The following is a 22916-nucleotide window of genomic DNA, read 5'->3' on the forward strand; positions in this document are numbered from 1 at the left end:
CTTAGTCATTGAATAAAACACCGGATGTAAAACTTAATTTATTTATTCCATATAATATATATTCACCGCCTTTTTACAAAATCAACAACAACCGAAATTAACTAGCGAATTCTTATTTCTACAACACATTACCGCTTTCGACGCAATCGGTCAAGGCGGTTTAATAAAAGTACCTCTACAGTATAAAACCTGCAAGTTACAAAACTTCGACAAAGGTATTTGAGGTCTTAACTGTCTCCTTGGTCTACTTAGAATAACAAGGCCCCTAGGTTCGATTCCAGAGTGGCACAAACAGTATTACTGTAAAAAAAAGTCGGTACCAGCCCGGAGGCTGGCTGGCTTGCTTCGGGGAGCACGTGTCATGGTTATTATCACTAACACGTGAATATAATCACTAAAAACCCACCAAACCGAATTGGAATAGCGTGTTGGGTCTTTACTCTATAACCGTCTTGCCTATGCGAGACGCCTGTGCCGAGCAGTGGGACTTTAATGCTGATAAATTATAGTCTGGAATGGCACAGGGCACTTTTTACCCCCGAAATATAGATTAATTTGTTTTTCACAAGACCGAATTTGCGTTCGACTAAACACTTTTTTTTTATAATTGACATTCATTCAACTTGAAATTTAATAGAATAAAAGAGATTTTTTTTCCAAAATTAATATTTCAAAACAAGTATATTAATATATAAGTTATCTCCAGTACAATGTACTCACACTAAAGTACACAGTACTTTTCCAATTAATATAGTAACACTCCACCACTATAACAAACAATACTAAAAATAATAATCTTAATTTGTTTATTATTTACAATCCATTTAGAAAAAAATTAAGCTAAATATACATACAGAAATTATTAAAAAAAAAAGCAAAAACCCCACCATATTTTTCCCTAAACCGAAAAAAATAATACTTACCATTGATAAGAAAAAGAAATTCATGATTTTACTGGTTACGTATTAAGTAGGTAATTTTCAATTTTTTATGTTAAAGGGCGAAGTTGGGCAAAGTCTACTTTGGCAAACCCTGGGCAGAGTAACAGGGCAGTTTGATGGAATCAATAAATGTTCTTAAAAAAGTTAAATAACAAACATATAATCTTAAAATAGTAACATATATTTTACTTCCCAGTCCAGTTTAGTTTTTTCATATTCACATATGCCCAAAAGTCAAAGTCAAACATTTATTTATTCCAATTCGCTTATAAAAGGCAATTTTCATTTATAAAACCTGACTAGGAAAATAAAAAACCCTGTTCTGTGGGCGCCACAATTGCATTGCAATTATTTGAAGGAGTGTAAAAATATAATAGGTATAGAAAGTACATGTCCTTTTCCATAGCATAGGTTACATACACACCAAATTTCAAAGCTGTCTACCCGCAGCTTGAAAACAATTTTCAATTTTCCCTCGGGAACTATTAAAGGGATCGGGATAAAAGGCAGCCTTTGTTCTGTTCCATGTCAAAGGCTACAAGCATGCAAAATTTTATCCAAATCTGTTCAGCCGTTTTGGAGTGATTGAGTAACAAACATCCACAATTTCACATTTATAATATTAGTAGGAAGTAGGATAACAGTTTATGTCAAGGAAGCGAGTCCAGTGAAGCAAGAGAGACCCGGGTATAACGTTATGAACTATGCCCAGAGGTAGATCCGACTTTGCCCCGTAACATTTATTTGATTAAGTACATAAAAATATATTACAGTGTAATTTCGCCATAACCGTTTTGTGTAAAATCATTTTTAAAATGAGGTAACTTTTCTTTAAACTTCTAATCAAAACAATTTCATTATAAACTACGACTTATTAATTTTTTCAAAAATATTAATTTCAGAGGCACCTTAATATTTATATTTCATATTTTCTGTACATTTTTAGTGCATTACAAAATGTATTATCACTAGTTTCCTAAAGTATGCACAGTTCATTTTAGAAAACCTTAATTTTGTATTTGATAACTTCCGCGAACCGAAATCATTACATTTTAAAATTATAATTAAATCGGATTTCTCTTTGCTATTTTAGATATTAGACAAAAATAACGCAAATGTTAAATTTTCAGAAATTCTTCAACCGTTTGTCTCGTCTTCGCGAATTGGGCTAAATAGTTTAATATTCCATATTGCCTTTATGATTGCTTGTCGACAATTTACATGGAATTTCTGATAAATTAACACCGATGTTGAATATTCGGAAATCAACTTTCGAAGTCTGCTCCAAACAGATTCCATTCTAAAATTATAATACGGATTCTTACGTAATTTGGTCTTGTACAATTTATATTATGATTCTATGGGTGTTTTCACAGGCCACTCACTAGTATTACTCAAGCTCAATATGTGTAGTGATTATATAGTGAGTCCCCTCGGCCGACCGGACAATTGCTTCTATCCAATATCAACTACGATTTATTGAGCGCCATCTAATGACAATACTGTTTCATACTAGTAGTTCCCATACAGATCGTAGTTAACTATTACGGGATAGAATCGAATGCGATCGAATGAGTAACAGTAAGTAGAAAATAGTACTAGTAAAAAGTTGACTCAACATTTACTCATTACACATATGGTGTTAGAGAATAAAATACTTTACTTATAGATATTTGATGCTGCGCATTTCAAATTGACACCATAAAAAATAACAATACACATTTCAACAGTCAAAAAAAGTCACATTTCTGAAAATTTAACACCAACGTTAAATTGTTAAACGATCAGAAAATTAACGTTTTACGCGGTGTATTCCGTCCCGAACTGGTTCCAAGTCTTGTCGACCCTGAAATTGTAGTCTTGAGTGCCGTGTATCGTTCTCACATGAATCCTGAGGTAGCTTGGCCTCGTAAAGAACTTGTAGCAGATGTGGCACTGGTATTTCTTCAAGCCCGTATGCGTTTCTATGTGTCGCTTCAGCTTACCCCGAGTTATAAAACCCTTGCCACACTGCTGGCATATGAAGGGCTTCTCTTTTGTGTGCGTGAAGCTGTGGAGTTTGAGGTAGTAGTGTAGCTTGAAGCCTTTGTTGCACACTGTGCATACATGTTTTTTCTCCTCGGCCTTCTCGCTGTCTTCTATAGCGATCTTCGAGCCGTGGCTCTTGAGATGCTCCTCCAAATAGTAGAAGTGTTGGAATACCTTTGAAAATAAAAAATTATATTCAAAACGAGAGATTGAATTATAAATTTATTTAGTTCCCAGTGGGTAGGACTTCAACGTCAAATTCTGGAGGCCGAGTTCCTCCTAAGTTTTCTTAGTTATGTTCGTTTTAAGTAATTAAAATATCACTTGCTTCGACGGTGAAGGAAAACATCGTGAGGAAACCCGCATGCCTGAGAGTTCTCCACAATGTTCTGAAAGGTGTGCAGAGTCCACCAATCCGCACTGGGCCAGCGTGGTGGACTACGGCCTTAAACCCTTCTCAACGTAATAGGTTGATATGATGATGATTTTTGGTCTGGTGTGCGGCTTCGGCCGTGGCTAGTTACCACCCTACCGTCAAAGACGTGCCGCTAAGCGATTTAGTGCACCGGTATGATCTCGCGTAGAAACCGATTGGGGTATATCGGTTAAATTTTACTGCTATACTCCCTAGCAGGTTAGCCCGCTACCATATTTTTTTCTTCTCATCTTAAACTGCATCGTCACTACAAACACACATAACATAATGACAGCCAGTTGATTATAGGCAAACGGAGTCGGGTGCGTTAACATCAGCAGTGGGCCGTTAGAGTCTATTGAGTATGGGTGAGGAGCCCACCTCGCCGCATATGTTGCACACGCGGCTGCGCTCGTCCGCCGGCACCACGTCGGTGAGCGAGGCGGGCGCGTCGGCAGTCTTGGGTATCTTGCGCGCGTTCTGCAACACCATCGCCAAGATCTCGTTGCGGTTTTCCTCTTGAATACTGGAACACACAAATTTCAGGTTTTTTTTTTTAAATCCACTAAAAGTCTGTCTATCTGTTATTTTCAGTTTGGTGTTATTTTGTACATTAATGCTCAATTTATAACTTATTCTGTATATACTCGTACAACATGTAAATTAAAACCGAAATAATACTTCACAGTCTTTAGAGGTACATTATGTACTGTCTCTGAGACTTATCTGTGAAACCGAAACGCTATAGTTTCTGAAACCACTGCTATAATTTTTACTTAAAGATATTAGATAAAGATAGATATATTACCAAGATCTCGTTGCGGTTTTCCTCAAATTTCACGTTTTTTTTTGTCTCACTACAAAACCACCAACTAGTGGTTCTGTCTTTTTTTTTTTAATTTTCAGTTCGTTTTTATTTTACATATATACTAAGTATTTATTATGTTATGTATATATTAGCTCAGTTGAGTAGTTTAGTATAAAAATGCTCATTTTTTATTTATCATTGTTGGTCCTCTATATCAGAGCTCAGTTCAGTGTGTTTCTTTTATATAAATGCTCAGATCGATATTATTTATGTATAAAAAGGCTCAGTTTGATGTTATTTCTCTATAAAAATGCCAGTTTAGTGTTAGTTCTTTATATTAAAAATCAGTTTAGTGTGTTATCTTTATATTACACCTCCGTTCAGTGCTGTTATAAAATATCTCAGTTCCATATTAACATATGTATAATCATGCGAGGTTTAGTGTTAGTTCTGTATGTGTGCGCTGAGTGCAGTGTGTGCGTGTACTCACAGGCCCTCCTTCTGGTGCGTGGCGAGATGCATCTGCACGTGGTACTTGGTGTGGAACATGTGCGCGCACACCGGGCACTCGTAGCGCAGCACGAACCTGGCGGACAGACAGCCGTCAGCACCCGCCATCATCACATCATCACATCATCATCATAGAACAAGTCCGGTGCTATCAATACAAATATTAGGGAAAGTTTTTCCGTTCGTATATATCCATCCGAAACATACAATACATTTTGAAGCCCGGAGAAGCAGTTGGTAGAAAACTAAATAAGCGTTGACGGTCTGCGTGTCTGTCTGTCAGTCTGTCTGCATGCCTGTCTATTAGTCTGTCTATATGTCTGTCTGTCTGTCAGTATGCATTTTTCCATGTCAGTCTGTCTGTCAGTCTGTCTGTCTGTCTGCATGTCAGTCAGTCAGTCTATCTGTATGTCTGTCTGCCTGTCTATCTCCATGTCTGTCTGTCTGTCTGCCAACATGTCTGTGTATCTGTCTGTCTGTCTGTCTGTCTATATGTCTGCATGTCTATAAATCTGTCTGTCATTCTGTCTGTATGTCAGTCTGTCACTCTATCTCCATGTATGTCTGTCTGTCTGTCAGTCTGTCTGTCAGTCTGTCTGTCAGTCTGTCTGCCTGTATATCTGTTTGTCTGTCTGTCTGCATGCTTGCATGTCGGTCTGTCGGTGCTCACCGCTGCGTGCGGTGGCTCACGATGTGGCGCTGGAGCTTGCACTGCGCGTTGAAGCTCTTGGTGCAGATGTCGCAGATGTACTCGCGGTCGGGCCGGTGGTTCTTGCGGTGGTAGATCTGCGGACGGGCCGTTGCGTTACTGAAGCGACACTTCTTTGAATTGTATTCATACGTTGTGCAATGCAGATTTATTTAATTACACAAATATATATTGTTACGAAACTGCTGCAAAGCAAGGGGGCGTGGCCAACACCACCGAGACTCAGGGCGCCATCGCTCACTTTCGCTCGGACGGTCGGAGCGTACAGACGTGTTAGGAATTTACTATAATCATTTGATCTATTAAATCTTGCAAATAATTAATATAACAAATGTTGTGTTCAATCAGTTTATTTTTTTATTTATATTAGCTTCAGGTCTTTAATAATATATATATATATATATATATATACAACGTGTAACAGAATTACGAAATAATATTGTAGGATGCATAAGTAAATCTCATAAGGAAAATATTAAATCGAAAGAAGCATATTTATTTTTCCATACAAACTAATTCGAAGCGTTTTTAAATTTCACTTATGTCAACCCTACTGAAGATAAAAGACCGACACGCGCATAGTGCCTACGCTACGCAGCGCGTACATAATAAAGTGTCAGGAGACACTTGATTTTAATTTTGCATGCGATGTTAGCGCTGTATCTGTAGGCCTTTCTTTTAGTAAAAACAATGGCAGTGGTTTACTCAAAAACTATTATCGTTTCGGTTTCACAGATAAGTGACAGAGACAGTACATAATGTACCTCCAAAGCCTGTGAAGTATTATTTCGGTTTTCATTTACACGTTGTATATATATAATTTTTTTATTAAAGTGAAAAATGAAAAGCACTAGTGCAAAAAAACCAACGGACACGAAAAGTAGCATTTCCAACTGTTTTAAAGCAGATATTTCATTTGTTCCGTCTCACCATGGTCTCCCGCTTCTTGTAGCCGCGGCCGCAGATGGTGCACAGGTAGGGCTTGGGCCCGCCATGCGACGCCTCGTGCGCGCGGCGGGCCGCATCGTCCGCGTGCTCGGCGAGGCAGAACGTGCACTTGTACACCACGCTCTCGCCCTCGTGACTCTTCTTATGCACCTGGCGAAAAAAAAAATGTCTCTTATATTGCTCTTATTTTTTTTTGCTCTGCAATCACTCCTAATGGTAAGTGATGATGCAGTCTAAGATGGTTGCGGGCTTACCTGTTAGGGAGTATTGTAGTCATAGGTACCCATAATCGGTTTCTACGGAACATCGGTCGGGTGGTAACTAGCCATGTCCGAAGCCTCCCATCAGAACAGTTATGCTATCAAATATACACAGACACACCGCGTCGACTCGCCCGCCTGCCTTCCTCATGAATTTGGCTACCAGATGTAAAAAACAGACGTGTGTGTACTTATGTACACGCGTTAGAAGTTATGCTTCTTTGGCGTAACAAGATAAAATCTCTTAAAAAATTTTATCTATAATAATAAAAAAAAGGTGTTGTTTGAATTATGGAAAGTCAACTGTCAAACCTTTTTTAAAAAACTAAAATTTTGACTATCGCTAACTTAATGGTGTCAGTTTTTTGTGACGGTGTGCGCGCGCATCGCAGAAATTTACTCACACCATCTTTCCCTAACGCGCCAAAAGAAGTATAATTTCAATATAGTTAATTTTCATACTCGCACTATACATGTCCTACACATACTTGCACTTTAGCCCACCAATCCGCACTGGGCCAACGTGGTGGGCTACGGCCAGGTGTGACTGCAGTCAAAGGCTTACTTGTAGTAATAATAATAATAATAATTCAATTTTTTTCTTATAAATTTTTAATAGTGTTTTTTGTTTTTGTAAGCATTGATAACAATATAAAAAAAATGAAAATCAATAAATTATAGAATAGTAGCAATAATAGTAACAATAATAATTTATTTCAGGCTTGACGGCCGAGTGGCCCAGCGTACAGCGACCCTGCTCTCTGAGTACAAGGCCGTGGGTTCGATTCCCACAACTGGAAAATATTTGTGTGATGAACACGAATGTTTTTCAGTGTCTGGGTGTTTATATGTATATTATAAGTATTTATGAACATTATTCATAAAAATATTCATCTTAGTACCCATAACACAAGCTACGCTTACTTTGGGGCTAGGTGGCTATGTGTATTGTCACAGTATATGTTTTTATTTTTTTTATTTAGTCATAGTGGTAGTGGAATAAAAAAAAAAGTACGGTTACCCTTTAAATAATCGTTTGCCCGACCGTGGGACTCACCTGCAATGTCTCCAAGTGTAGGAATCTCTTCTGGCAGTACTCGCAGGCGTGCGGCCTCTTCTGATACAGCCTCTTCTTCTCCGAGGGTCGGGACTTCTTGGAGAACTTCGCCAGCGCCTTCTTCATTCTTAACCTGTAAATGAATGAATGAATACACTTTCGTAGCACACCATACAAAAATATTGGATTTTTTAAAAATCGAGTTTAATTTGGCAGCTTTATTGCTACACAGCGATCCCTTTCAGGCAACAGAAGAAATGTAGGTGATACATATATATTTGCATATATACATGAGTAGGTATATTAAAACATATATATATATATATATATATATACAGATATGCCTATATATATATATATATATATATGCCGACACAATAGTGTTGTAGTTATTTAATTAAACTACAACACAATATTATACATAAATACTGATAATTAATAAATAAAATAAAAAATAAATAAATATACTACGACAATACACACATCGCCATCTAGTCCCAAATTAAGCGTAGCTTGTGTTATGGGTACTAAAATAACTGATGAATATTTTTTTAATGAATAATATACATAAATACTTATAAAATACATATAAACACCCAGACACTGCAAAACATTCATGTTCATCACACAAACATTTTCCAGTTGTTGGAATCGAACCCACGGCCATTGACTCAGAAAGCAGGGTCGCTGCCCACTGCGCCAATCGGCCATCATTAATTTATACCTATATATCAATAATACATAAATACATATATAGATATCATTGTGTGTAAGTAATTTATTTATCGTTTTCTTGGTAGACAAAATAAATAATAAAAAACGCTGACAGAAGACTACATTTTGACTTTTTTTGCGAATATACAACGTGTAAATGAAAACCGAAATAATACTTCACATGCTTTAGAGGTACATTATGTACTGTCCCTGAGACTTATCTGTGAAACCGAAACGCTATGTTTTTTGAGTAAACCACTGCCATAGTTTTTACTGAAAGAAATGAGATACAGCCCTAACATCACATGCAAAATTAAAATCATGTGACTCCTGTCACTTCATAAGGTACGCGTCGCGTAGCGTAGGTACTATGCGCGTGTCGGTCTTTTATCTTCAATAGGGTGGTCATAAGTAAGCACTTAGAATGTTTTGCATTCGTTTGTATGGAACAATAAATATTCTTCTTTTGATTTAATATTTTTACATGCGACGTTCATCTTGGACCGATTTTCATCAAACTAACATGGGATAAAATTATGGTAGTATATGTTTCCACAAAATAAATAAACACAGCTAAAAAAACAAAATCGTTTCATCCGTTCGAGAGATACGATGCCACAGACAGACACACACAAATACGTCAAACTTATACCACCGCATTTTTTTAAGGGGTTTAAAATATCCGCAACTCACTTCTTCTTGGCTTTCTTGTCGTCCGCATCACTCTTGCCATCTTCGGCTTTGACTTTTACCCCCTCGTCTTCTTTCTCCTCTTTGACGTCATCATCTGAAAAAAGGAGGGTGGAAATGTGAGGTTTCCTGCCATACACGCACTTTTTTTCCCACAATCTTCTATTATTAGGCTTTATTATTGCTTGACTTTAAAAATTTATATTGGGATATAAATTTATCAATGCGAATTTTTTAAATCAGGAGTGGATGTTGGCCTGGCAGTGGGAGTGGCAGTGGGTGTGGCAGTGGGTGTGTTTGTGGGTGTGGCATTGGCAGTGGGTATGGCAGTGGATGTGTCTGTGGGAGTAGCAGTGGATGTGTCTGTGGGATTGGATGTGGGTATGGCAGAAGATGTGTCTGTGGGAGTGGCAGTGGGTGTGGCAGTGGGAGTGGCAGTGGGTGTGGCAGTGTCAGTGGGTGTGGGAGTGGGAGTGTCAGTGGGTGTGGCAGTGGGAGTGTCAGTGGGTGTGGCAGTGGGAGTGGCAGTGGGAGTGGATGTGGCAGTAGATGTGTCTGTGGGTGTGTCTGTGTGAATGGCAGTGGGTGTGGCAGTGTCAGTGGGTGTGGGAGTGGGAGTGTCAGTGGGTGTGTCTGTGTGAATGGCAGTGGGTGTGGCAGTGTCAGTGGGTGTGGGAGTGGGAGTGTCAGTGGGTGTGGCAGTGGGAGTGTCAGTGGGTGTAGCAGTGGGAGTGGTAGTGGGAGTGTCAGTGGGTGTGGCAGTGGGAGTGGCAGTGGGAGTGGATGTGGCAGTAGATGTGTCTGTGGGTGTGTCTGTGTGAATGGCAGTGGATATGGCAGTGGATGTGTCTGTGGGAGTGATTGTGGGTGTGGCAGTGAATGTGTCTGTGGGAGTGGATGTGGGTGTGGCAGTGGGAGTGCAGTGGATGTGTCTGTGGGTGTGTCAGTGGGAGTGGCAGTGGGTGTGGCAGTGGATGTGTCTGTGGGTGTGGCCGTGGGTGTGGCAGTGGATGTGTCTGTGGGAGTGCAGTGGATGTGTGTGTGGGAGTGGCAGTGGGTGTAGCAGTGGGAGTGGATGTTACCACTATTATTATTGTGAGGTGAACTTTCAGTAACGAACAACATTCGTTAAATTAAAGCTAGGTGGATTCCACACGTAACCTGCCATAGGAAGAGCCCGCAATACAGTCACAGTCACACCCACTGCCACTTTTACATCCGCACCCATTGTTTGTTCATGGAGGCAATTAATAAACGAATCGACATAATGTCCGGGTAATTGTAATGTCTGGAGCGGGTAGGGGGTTGAAATATCTTATATACTGTGGGGGGGGACATACCTGCCCAGGACTCCGGGTGCGTGAGGACGTGCCGGTGCATCTTGCTGGAAGTGATGAAGCCCATGTCGCACACGTAGCACTTGAAGGGCTTCTCGCCGGTGTGCGTGCGCGTGTGGATGCGCATGTACGACGCCGTGCTGAACTTCTTCTCGCACACCGGACACTTCACCCGGTCCTCCGCCTTGGCCTTCTTGGGGGATATCGGCTCTTCCAGCTTGGGGGACGACGCCCACGTGTTGGAGGGAAAATAGTCGTCGTCTGACATGCTGGAGACGAAAAAGGAGTTTTAAACAAATAATGCAAACTTTGTTAGACTGTTACTGAAACCGTTGTACACGAATCTATGAATTGAACTAAACTGACATATCAAAAACGAATCCTTTTTGACGACTTGACGCAGGCGTGCGCTGTCTCGGATTCGATTTCCGGCAGGTGCAATTTGAGAATTTCTACTTTCTGGATATTCGTCGTGTCTAGCTACCACACTACCGACAAAGACGCGGTGCGATGCCTATCTCTAGCTTTACCATAACTGCCATAACAGGTTAGCATGCTACACTTACCACCAGGTGAGATAGCTGTCAATGTTAACTTGTAGTAGAAAAAAAATTGTGCTAAATTACAATTTATCCGTGGACAAACAAATTACCTTAGTACAAGGTTTGAACGCTCGCAATCGGGGATACGTCCTCGCATATCAAACTCTGTATCGTCAAAGTAAAATGGACCTAATTGCACTCGTTTTAGAGCCGCAAGTCCTGTACTTCTGATTAATGTTTAACAAACATTACATCAAAAGCCCGCGCTAAAGAATTGTAGGCAAATATGAGCTTTATAACAATAACAAATTAGATACATTTTACTCTGATGTTCAAGTATTTCCACACTCAAAAGCAAATCTTGGTAACTTCGTGATAATTCAGCTTTCACTTGATAAAAACATGGTTTAAAACGTATTGATAACTCACTTCTCGTCCTTCATCTGATCACTCTCGTCTTTGACATCACCGTCTCTGTCATTATCATCATCATCGTCGTGTATGTCTCCTCCCATCTCTTTCTCATCCACCTCCTCGACCTTCACATCAATCCGTTCTATATCGATTTTCACCTCCTCTATGGTAACAGTCACCGGCTCAACCTGTTCGACATGCTCTATGTTCTCTTTGACTTCCTCTTTGACTTCATCTGGCTCGTCCTTGGCAACCTCCCAGCAGTTAGCCCAGGGGTCTTCCGGTTTGGATTCAGCTTTCTCTTTCTCAGTCTTCTCTCGCAGCTGCTCCTCCAATTCTTTTAGGTATGGTAGTATTGCGTTGAAATCTGAAAAAGATGAGTTGCATGATAATATGACCTTGAAAAAAAAGTATGTGCATGTAACCTCTACCTTTATTATTATTTATTGATGAAAGAGTAAAATGTTCCTGGGACTCCGCCATTTCATTTAATATTCACTATTTCATTTCATATTCTATTTAAATTCATTAATATCACTTTCATGTTTTATGAATATTTCCATTTGTTAAATAGAATAATTGACAGTAGAAAATTGAAGGTTACATCAGCACATGTCAATATAACCTTGTCATTGAATATTATAGAATGTTGCAATGGTATAAGTCACGAAGCGTGGAGTATATGACATATACTTACGACCAATCAAAATTATTATTTTTAAATAGCGGAAACTTGACAGACATTTGATTTACAAAAGCAAATATTTAAATAATACTGTTAAACTTCCAAATCCAAAATAAAGAACATTATCAAAAAGAGAAAAGGAAATAATGTAACAGTTAAAATAACATATATATATATAACAGATATATAAGATATATGAACATAAACTCACCATACGGTTCGCCTTCTAACTTGTCATCGGGATGCTTCTTATCAAAATGTCGAGTAAGGAACTCAAATCTGAAATTAAATTTTTTTATAGTTTTAATTCTAGCGCTTGAAATTGATAAAGATAAGTTAACTATACGATGTGTAAATGGAAACCGAAATAATACTTCACAGGCTTCAATAGTCAATAGTCAATAGTCAATAGTCATTTATTCATAAATATTAATATTATACGTCACAAAGTAATTATTCAATAATAAATTGTCTCATGCAAATGTATATTGTAATTTTATAAATTCATTATAATATTATTCTATAATAACAAATAAGTAAAGTCAATCTTCACAATATTTTACCATCCAAGAATTCATTATAACTGTAGAAAGCCTTCTCGACAAGCCAAGTCTTCAGTTTTTTCCTAAATAAATTATTATTTGGTGCATCTCTTATGCTACCTGGTATCCTATTGAAAACTTCTGGGCCCATGCCTGCTACAGTCTTTGTAGCTTTTTTAAGGCTGTGATATTTGGATAGAAGTCTATGAGGGTATCGTAAGTAACAATGACTCCTTTTGTCAAACTCGTTTCTGTGCTGCTCTACGTATACTGCTACATTATAAATGAGTAGGCAAGGCAGCGTTAAAATACCTAGTTTAATAAAGTAGGGTCGAGCTGGGGTGTCTTGCGATACGTGAGCAAGTATCCTGACTGCCCGCTTCTGCAATTTAAAGACGCGTTCCCAATCGGCACCGCGTCCCCACAAATCAATTCCATACTGAAGAAGGCTTTGAACAGAAGCAAAGTAGCAAGCATACGTTGCCTCTGCTGACAAAGTATGTGTAACGCGCTTTAGAGCGAAACAAGCTGTAGAAATTTTGCCACATAATTTGTCGATATGCAAATTCCATTTTAAGCCTTGATCTATCTGGAAGCCCAAAAAAGTAGCTTTATCGACCTGCTCAACTTTTTGGGCTTGAATGGAAACAGACAGGCACCGACGCTTCCGACCGGCTAGATTAAATTGCATAAACTGTGTCTTTGTGATGTTGAGGGCTAGACCATTTGTCAGAAACCATTTAAAAGTAAGTTCAGCCGTTCTGTTTAATTTATTTTCAAGGTCATCTAACGTTAATGCTGTTATTAGAATTGCTACGTCATGCATACATATAAATTTCACAATTTTCTATACCGAGTGGGAGGTCATTCAGCAGCAGCGTGAATGCAAGGTTCGACAGAGACGATCCTTGTGGAATGCCATTGTATGCGGTTTGGCTCATTGATTTTAACGATCCGGCTTTACTTACAACTGTTTGTTTTCTCTCTGAAAGAAAGTCAACTAGTAGGTCCAAAGCGGGACCATCTATTCCATAGTGCTGTAACTTCATTTTTAAGATGTTATGATCCGCAACGTCAAATGCTTTTGAGAGGTCGCAGAAGAGGACTGCGACCTCGTTCTTCCTCTCTCGAGCTTCCAATACCTTTTGTACTACCTCGCGTACCATCATAGTGGTTGAGCGTCCCGCGCGATACGCATATTGCCGGTCTGAGAGTGCATTCGTTACGTTTAGAAACTCCGTTATCCGTGTGGTCAATCCATTTTCTAATATTTTAGCCACCGCAGGGATTATTGCTATCGGTCGGTAGCACCTTGGGTCCGTTTTACTACCTTTTCCTTTGTATAGGGGACATACTTTAACCTCTTTTAGTGGCTTGGGATAAACACCTTCCCGTAAGCATCTATTAAATAATATTTGCAACGGGAGGCATATTATGAACGCTATAGATATAAGAAGGTTGGTTGAGATTTCGTAAATATCCTTGGTTGGTTTATTGGCAACCTTTGTGTTTATGATGGTAAATATTTCCAAGGCCGTGAAAGGACGAAAACGCAAGGATCTATCAGCACTCGGTAGAGCGTTGGCTAAACTCATTCTCGAGAGGTCAATATTGGGGGAAAGCAGTCCGCACTCGGAGGCTGCATTAATAAATTGTGCGTTGAGATAATTGACAAGCTCAAGCTTGGACTCGAATTCGCAGCCATCAATATTCTTTAGTATATCTACAAATTCTTGTCGCGGTCTGTTCGTTTTACCTGTTTCACAATTTACTATACGCCACATTTTTTTAGTAGTATTCGAGCTTTGTACGACCATGTTGTCATAGTACTTAGATCTTGCTTGAGTTAACCTGCTATTATAGAGTGTAGAGAATTTTTCTAGTTTTTTTTTGTAGCAAAGTGTTGTTAGGGAATTTAGTTGTTAGGTATGTCATCGTGAACAAAATCACATTTAGGTTAATAATTTCGCTCGTCACCCATGATTTCTTTGGTATCCTGCAAACAGTTTTTCTTTCAGGGAAACTTATGTCAATTTTGGTTATTATTATATTAATTATTGAGGTTGCTAGGCCCTCAGCTGATTTTCTTTGCGTGAAAAGACAGTCCCAGTCTACACTTTCAATCGCTGCAACAAAATTTTGCTTAGCTGTATCGTTATATCTTCGCACCGCTTGGACCGGCAACGACAACTGTGGGCCACTGCTTATTATTTCTACACGAATGCCGTAGTGGTCACTTAGATTGGTAGCAATAGCTGTTGATGCAATACAGCCAGAGAAACTGTTCGTGTAAACGTGGTCTAACGAAGTAGATGAGAAACATGACTCTCGTGTAGGAAAATCAACGATATTCCTGAAATTATGACATCGCAAAGTGTCATAGAGTTGTTTTGAGGCTACATTAGTAGTTAAGCAATCTATATTCATATCTCCTACTATAATACAATCAAACTTAGAGTCATATATTTTGTCGAGAAGTCTTTCAAAAGCTACAAAGAAGTCTTTCGGTTTTGTCAAATTTGATCTATATATACACACAATTAACAAGTTAAAGTCTATTAAGTTAGCCGCGGATATCTCGCAGCATCTTTCTACAGACAATTTACATATATCAATGTTTTCAATGGCTTTGCAATTATTTTTTAGAAAAAGGCACGATCCGCCGTGTAGTACATTACTGCGGCAGAAACTAGACACTAGAACGTAATTTTCTATATAAATACATTGTAATTGATCACCTGTTAACCAATGTTCCGTTAATGCTAAGACATCACATTCAAAGTCCTTATTTAATAACACTTCGAGCATCTTTGTTTTATTATTTAACGATTGTATATTTTGCTGACAAATCACTAAACGAGTGTTGCGGGTAGTTCTTTCGCATTTATTCTTCCACGCCGATGTCCGTTTCTGGGTCAGCGGGGCCACGCAACGCGCGTTCTTTGAGCGGCCGCACGGCGCGCCCGGCGCCTCGTCGAAACCACTCACTTACTTCAGTACGTGCCGGCCAGTTAGCAGCACTCATAAAGTATTCAATCTTACTATTTGGTACTATTATCATAAATGAAGCATAGTAATTATGCTTAAGTGTCAATTTTTTTACTTCATATCCATTGCAAGGGTTTTTTTTCTCCATGTAAGATTTTAGAGCTTCTTCACTAGTATCTGGTTTAAAGTAACATGCGTGAATTTTCTTTACTCTTTCCACAGTTTGTAGGTCGCAGTCGAACGCGCCGCTGCCTCTTATAACCGCCCTTTGGCGATTTTTTCTCGAAGGTTTGCTTACTTTTTGCCAATCCCCATCAATTACTGTCTCGAGGTCCTCTACTTTTTTCACCTCTGTTGATGACGCAGTTGAAATTTGATTTGGATGATGAGCAGAAGATGCCGGGGTCGGTTTGGTTTGTGATCCCGCTGGTTGTATGGCCACACTTGCGTATGACTCGACGATGCTTGTCCGACGCGTTGATCCAGCCGTTGCATTTGAGCGCGTTACAGCGGTTTCTTCTACTCTCGTTTTTAGACGCGCTTGTCGAACGGGGCGCTGCAGCGCTTTATTGCCCGAAACATCTGGCGACGATTGGACGATGTTTGGTAATGTCTTCGTATAACACTTCAACTGAGTAATCACTTTTAACTGACTCGTAATTAAAGCGTTTTGTTCACTAACTTTGGTTTCCAAGCTATCAACTTTTTGTGACAAACAAACCACTGTTTTTTGCAGCTCACGGATGAGACTTTCGAGGCCTTTTTGAGCCATTTTCTAGTTAAATTCAGAGGTACATTATGTATAGTTTTTTGAGTAATCCACTGTTGTAGTTTTTACTGATATAAATCAGATACAGCCCTTACGCGTCGCGTAGCGTAGGTACTATGCGCGTGTCGGTCTTTTATCTTCAATAGGGTTGTCATAAGTAAGCACGTTTTGAATTTGTTTGTATGTAAAAATAAATACATATGCTTCTTTTGATTTAATATTTCTACAACGTGATTCCTTATGAAATAAACTTATGCATCCTTCAACAGTATTTCATAATTATGTAACACGTTGTATATTTTAAAATAAATAAAAAAAGAATAAAAAAAAAGAGCTAGAGCAAAGGATTTGCGACTCTAACTCAATTGTTTTTAGGTCCATTTCGCTTTGTTGCGACTCTTTAATCGGGAGCGAGCTAATCTAGGGAGCAAATTCAGAATGACAGATGCCGAGTGCAATTTTTCTACCTACGCTTACTTAATCGATCGCGTGTATGTTAACTGCGATTTGTATGGTAAAGTAAAGCGCCATCTAGTAAAAATACTAGGAAACCGTATTGGCACTAGATGGCGTTCTTTTGACACCATACAAGACGAAGTTAACTTACACGCGATCGAATAAGTTTAAGTAGTAAGACCGATTAAAGAGTCGCAACAAACTCTGTATCGTCAAAGCAAAATGGACCTTATTGTAATTGCTGTAAAGTCGCAAATCCTTAGCTCTTGCTCTTTTTTTTTTTTTATTCCACTACAAGTTCGCCCTTGACTGCAATCTCACCTGGTGGTAAGTGACGATGCAGTCTAAGATGTTATGGGGCTAACCTGTCGGGAGGTACGATAGTCATACCCCTAATCGGTATCTACGCGACATCGCAACGGAACACTAAATGGCTTAGCGGCACGTCTATGTTTTTAAACGTCATAAGTCCTAGCTTAAAATTGTAGGCAAATTGAACTTTAATACAATAGCAATAAGATCCATTTTACGACTCTTCGATTGCGAGCGAGTATTAAGGCTACTTATTGGTTCCGCATCACGGATGCTGATGATGTGTGACATACCTGGAGAAGTACTTGTAGCATATCCGGCACTGGTACCGTATGGCGAGGTGGAACCTCTTGTTATGCCTCCCCAGCTTGCTTGCTGTGATGAACGTCTGCCCGCACTGCGCGCACGTGTAGGGTTTCTCATCTGTAAGGGGGCGTTCATACAATAAGTAAGGTTTAGTGGGGGGGGGGATTCAAATCTCATCTAATCTTACGTTGGAGAGAGGGGGTGTGGGTCTCGGCAAATATCACGCAATTTCTGATTTAAACAAAAAAAAAACACTATTTTGTTGGATATTGGATAGAAGCAGGCTTTACTTTGCGAAAATCTATAATATATTATACATATAAAAGAGAAAGTGTGTGGGGTATGTTCCGTATAGGCTCCGAAACGGCTGGACCGATTTCAATGAAACTTTCAGGGAATCTCCGGATTGACCTGGCGAGTGATCCTGTAAAGTTTGGTGACGATCGGAGCACTCCTATTTTTGAACTGTCAAACTGTCAAATACAGCTTTTATTTACTATGATGATATTCTATTGTTGGGTGTACATGGGTGTAGATAATAATCTTCACCCGCTCGAGAAGAGAATAGAAGAGAATGAATATGGAGAGAAATAAATGATTTAATATATTGTGAGACTTAAAATTTAAAATTTAATGATGCAAGTTTATTGTTTAAATAAAATAAAGCAAAATCTAGCCCGGCGAAGTGGGCTTACCCGCTAGTATATTATGAAAATTAAGCTTCATTTGCTATAGTCCGCGAATTTGCTATGAACGCTTCACAAGTGCCTGTGATAGGCCTACATGAGTAAAAAGATTTTGAATTTGAATTTGAACTGTCCCCGCATTAATTAACCTTAATTTTCACCTGTATGAGACCTGACGTGCAGTTTCAGATAATAGCTCAGTGTGAACTGCTTCTGGCATGCGAAGCATTTGTATATCTTTTGTAGGTTCATCAGCTCTTGCTTATTGCTAATTTGAGACAATGCGTTGCCATCCGTTGTTTTAGTTTCTATATTTTTGCTCTTCTCTCCATTATTCTCCTTAGAACTCTGGTTATCTGATTCTGTATTGTTAACGAAGTCAGTAGCCTTCTCGTTACCTGTAAAATATTAGAAAAATATTTTTAAAATATTGTCAACCTGAAATGTTGCTTGTCTCACAAGTTTCAAAGATGTACAAGCTGTACAAGTTTCAAAGATGGTTTTAAAGCAAGGATCTCTCAAATTTTTGTTAGTGTAACTAACAAAAAATTGAGAGATCCTTGCGTTACAGCTATATAAGAAAGGAGAAAAGAAGAGTTATAATGAGTTTATCGGAAAGCACTACCAACATAATGAGTTGAACAAAAATATTGTAACAATCTTAAATTATTTGACCCATGAGTTAGTCTAGTAGAGATTTCTATTGCAACAGGTATATAAAAATTTACTGCTTAATTTGTGTTATTCATAACAAATCTGTATACAATAAAAATTAAATTTAACTTAAAAATAAACATCTTAACAATTATTCATTGTAAACACAACATCTCCTGAGGATGGTCTGGTTTCGGAGCAAAGAGTGCGTTGAGGTTACATTGCCGAAGATCTGTTTGGTGTGAAGAAAAGAGAATGAAGAAATTATAAATTAAACCATCCATATTCTCCTGCTTTAATTTAATCACACAAAATTTTTTTACACGCAAAATCAACAGGACTTTCATAGAAAATTTAATTGCCCTTTTCCCTTCTACCCTTTAAACATGGGTTTTGCTCTTTCTACTCTCTTTATAAAGGATGACAACTAATTTTCATGACATTTTCTGACTTTTTTATTGGTTTATTAGGCTGTGCAATATTTTTTAATGAGTCAATGAGTCAATTATTAATGGGACATTAAATACTTAATTCAACTTCAAATATACAATTATTATTTACCTATGTATCCATCTTCAGGTTTAATTTCAATCTCCATTTCCGGTTCCGCTTTGACATTCTTTTTTAACTTCTTACTCTTCTTTAACTCCTTTCTCATCTTTTTTTTCTTAATCTGATTTTTGATTCTCAAATCGTAGCTAGTTATTCTATCTTTGTGTATTATAACATGATTATCGAGCTCCTGCAATTCCTTGAAGTTGATATTACATACCGAGCATCCGTAGAATTTGAAATCTTTTTCTGTAATTTTTTCTGAAAAATATTTACTCCTTTCCTTTTTAATTTTTTTACTTAGTGCACTCAATGAGATATCCGGTTTTATGTCTTCCTCCTCTGTATTATCTTGGTTATTTGTAATTTCGTTGTTGTGATCTGTTTCCGTTATTTGTGTCTGATCCGGAGGGTAACCTCCGTTGGTTGTATCTGCTATGCTATTATTTAAACTACTACTTTCGTTAACTACATCTTGTGCACATTTCGGTGGAACCGCTTGTGGTGGTGGATTATAAAAGTTTGGATTGGCATAGTCCTCCACCTTAACAGAATATGGATATGTATTCCCAAACGGTATTATACTGTTTCCAAAATTCTCCAAATTGGGATAATTATTTAAATTGTAAGTACTAAGTGGATCAATATCCGGGGCCATGTGATTATTCATTTTGAAATCTGAAATAATCAAGCCAAAAATTAATGGGTAATTTAAATTGTTAAACCGAAAATCTGACATTAATGTAAATATTATACTCGTAAAAAGTTTGAACGATATAAATGTTTATTTGAAAACACATTAAATAACATCCCATAATTTTTAAGCTTTAGTAAATACCCAAACCAAGAGATTTACTCTGTCGGTTGGGGTATAACCTAACAGCTAAGTCCACAAAAGCGAAATACAATTTGACCCTCTACACACTTTTGTACTTGTCACATCCTATACTTATAAGAATCTCCTAAAATACCTGCTACCTAGTACCTACTACCTACCTAGTAGCTGCTCTAGGATCTAAATTGTAGCTTTTATGACTGAGACCGAGTTATCCTCCAGGTTTATTTCCAGATTCATTTGCATCCTAACGAAAAAGTCATTTTCATTGATTATTTACTTCCTTCGGTTTGCATAAGTTTAAGCAATATATTAAAACACATTAAATAAAATTTACTACAATATTGATGAATTTCCTAATCAATTGTTGTTGTAGAGAAATGATTGTCAAATTGATGTTTGATAAGAGAAACTGCTAAGTTTCTTGCCTGCTTCTCCTCATTAGGATCTTGTCATATCCATAGACTGTAAAGGATTCAACTGTGATCTTCCCAGATGGTATATTTCTATTCTGAGATGGAAGTATGCTGACCGGCTTCCATATTCAATAATTGTTCTCACAATTACTAACTTATTGTACCTTTTATGTCTACCGAAAATTCTATGCACTTGTATACAAAAAGTTACTGAATCGATCAGCGTATAACATACAGTACGAAAAAAATAAAAATCCCAAAATGACCTTGAAAAGTACAATGAAACTATAGCTTGACAACACTCCTACAGATGTAACCAATAATAAAGAATTGATTCTGAATTCTATTAGCAGTGAATACATTTTTCGACATTAGTTTAGTGTGTATCCACCTTAAGGGATAAAAGTTGTCAACATTATATCAGTGGTTCAGTATAGAATTTCCTTACGAAAACTAGCACTTTACATACTTTTTTGCACTGTTTTGTGACTTAAAACATGTTCCTTTCATCTATTACTACGAAAATCCTTTAAATAATACTAAAAAACAACTTACTCTAAGGAATAAACGTTAATTTTGAATAAAAATATGAAGAAATCATAACTTTTGCTTCTCCAATAATGAGATACGGGCCGCTTCATACCGTGCGAGGACAAAAAAATAATCAATACTAGAAAAAATGAGTGCCCACCTTCAACTGGTCGGCAGCCGTCGTAAAAAAGCAGTTTTTTATCAACATGAAATTATAAGCGATAAAAAAACAACATTTTACCACCAAAACTTAACTTTCAACACCTTTGTAATAATTGTAACACCTTGCCCGTGCACTAAACATTAGTATTTCGACTTGTTAAAGTTTATTTACTTTGTTAAACGGCGATTTACGAAATTTTATTTCACATTTTTTTCTCGCGTGACTGAACCCCAATGGAAGTCATTTTTAATGTTGCCATAATTGAAAATTACTTTACCCTATTTGAGCGCGTTTAATATAATTACAGGCTTTCGTATTTTTCCATTGTTTAACTGATTTACTGTAAACCGATTCTAAAGCCCAAGTTTTCACATACAGTTAACCTGCACTAACTTTGCAAAAGATATAAAGAAACTCAGGTTACGGCAGTAAAATATATATTGTATAAAACGGGTTGTTCGTTACTTCTTAACTGTCTTGCACATGAAAATCGTAGTCTTTGGAGGCGTTTTTAAATTAATACATTTCAAAAAGCTACATTTGATGTTTTTATTTTTTCAAAAGTTATTTGAACTCTGAATAAAGTGAAAATAAAGGTGTAGAACAATTTTCCTCACATCTGTTGTTCAGTAGGTGTGTGCCTATTATCTGTCTATTTAGCCATTGACAGCATCAATGCCAAAAAGCAAGATCCCCGGAGAACGAGATTTACGAGGATCAAAAAGGTACCCTAAGGGCATCTCCAGGATGCAAACTGCGGGATATCATGATTGATGCTGGTTGAACCAGTTCATCCAAACACAGGTAGCAAATAGATAAATAAACAAACAAACAGACAGGCCTTTTTTATACTAGCTATCTATGCGCTTGACAAATATTATGCCTGATGGAAAGCAATTATGCGGTCTAAGTTGGGTGCACTCAGAGGCATTCATGTTGTACGTGCCTATTCAGTATGGATACTTCACACTACATAATATGCTGCACATCTCAGCTTTGTCTGGTAAGATCGTACGAAACGGCGCAGCGCGGTGGAGAGTTAGACCAATATGGGGTAATCTTTCCAATATGGCAATGAACGAATTGAACGTCATAAACGTCAAACTTTAGAATGCGTTCCGTTTGATGCTTAAATAAAGAAAAATATAATCTAGATTAATATTAATATAGTAATCATATTTTCTCCTCCTTTTTATTCCTAAATTATAATAATACATAAATAGTACCTTAAGACTCGATTTTTTTTTTAATGGAGCAACAACATGATACACAGTCTTGGATTTGAGAAAAATAATTTTGGGTTAGTTCTGTCAATTTGAGTTTCTGGCAATAATTTTTGAGTATTTTAAATATGAAGCAGGGAAATCGCGTCGTAAAGTCTTGACTGAATATGAATCTAGGCTTTATTTGGCATACTTTTAGACGTAACTATATCAGTATAATATGCAAGAAGGTATTGTACCTAGTAGGTAGGTACACAATTACACATTAGGTACTACTATGAAGGGTAGAGGTAAGGAGAGTCATCTTATATGGGAAAAAAGTTGAAAAAGTGTCCAGTTGTTGCGCTAAATAACAGTTCAAAAATCCTCCACAATGGCGCTGGTGGATGCACAGGGTATGGTATGAATGTAGCAATCGTAGATGA

General features: G+C 37.8%; 1 protein-coding gene across 3 annotated transcripts; it reads right to left on the reverse strand.

Annotated features, from left to right (window-relative positions):
- Positions 1-27: 27 nt before the first annotated feature.
- On the reverse strand, positions 28-21502 carry LOC120635224 (zinc finger protein 699-like). 3 transcript variants are annotated; one of them, XM_039906172.1, is made up of 14 exons: positions 21266-21502; positions 19333-20001; positions 18279-18515; positions 17419-17548; positions 12270-12337; positions 11389-11740; positions 10421-10686; positions 9084-9177; positions 7677-7809; positions 6342-6509; positions 5373-5488; positions 4683-4778; positions 3766-3910; positions 28-3143 (listed from the first exon to the last, which is right to left on the reverse strand). In XM_039906172.1, exons 2-14 carry the CDS (start codon positions 19991-19993, stop codon positions 2742-2744), a joined length of 2868 nt encoding a protein of 955 aa, XP_039762106.1. In that variant the 5' UTR covers positions 19994-20001; positions 21266-21502; the 3' UTR covers positions 28-2741. The 3 variants fall into 3 exon arrangements, with proteins under 3 accessions (XP_039762106.1, XP_039762107.1, XP_039762108.1); XM_039906173.1 differs by lacking the exon at positions 21266-21502 and adding an exon at positions 21130-21253; XM_039906174.1 differs by lacking the exon at positions 21266-21502 and adding an exon at positions 20320-20376.
- Positions 21503-22916: the final 1414 nt, after the last annotated feature.

Source organism: Pararge aegeria, chromosome 26 (assembly GCF_905163445.1).
Source record: "Pararge aegeria chromosome 26, ilParAegt1.1, whole genome shotgun sequence".
Classification (NCBI taxonomy): domain Eukaryota; kingdom Metazoa; phylum Arthropoda; class Insecta; order Lepidoptera; family Nymphalidae; genus Pararge; species Pararge aegeria.

Bases quoted from the DNA above. Each gene is read 5' to 3' on its own strand.
- LOC120635224 (XM_039906172.1), bottom strand. From the start codon at position 19,993: ATGAATAATCACATGGCCCCGGATATTGATCCACTTAGTACTTACAAT. The intron at 9,178-10,420 runs GTATGTCCCCCC...TCCTTTTTTCAG, and splicing joins GCACCCGGAGTCCTGGGCAG to ATGATGACGTCAAAGAGGAG. The intron at 7,810-9,083 runs GTGAGTTGCGGA...ATTCATTTACAG, and splicing joins GACAAGAAAGCCAAGAAGAA to GTTAAGAATGAAGAAGGCGC.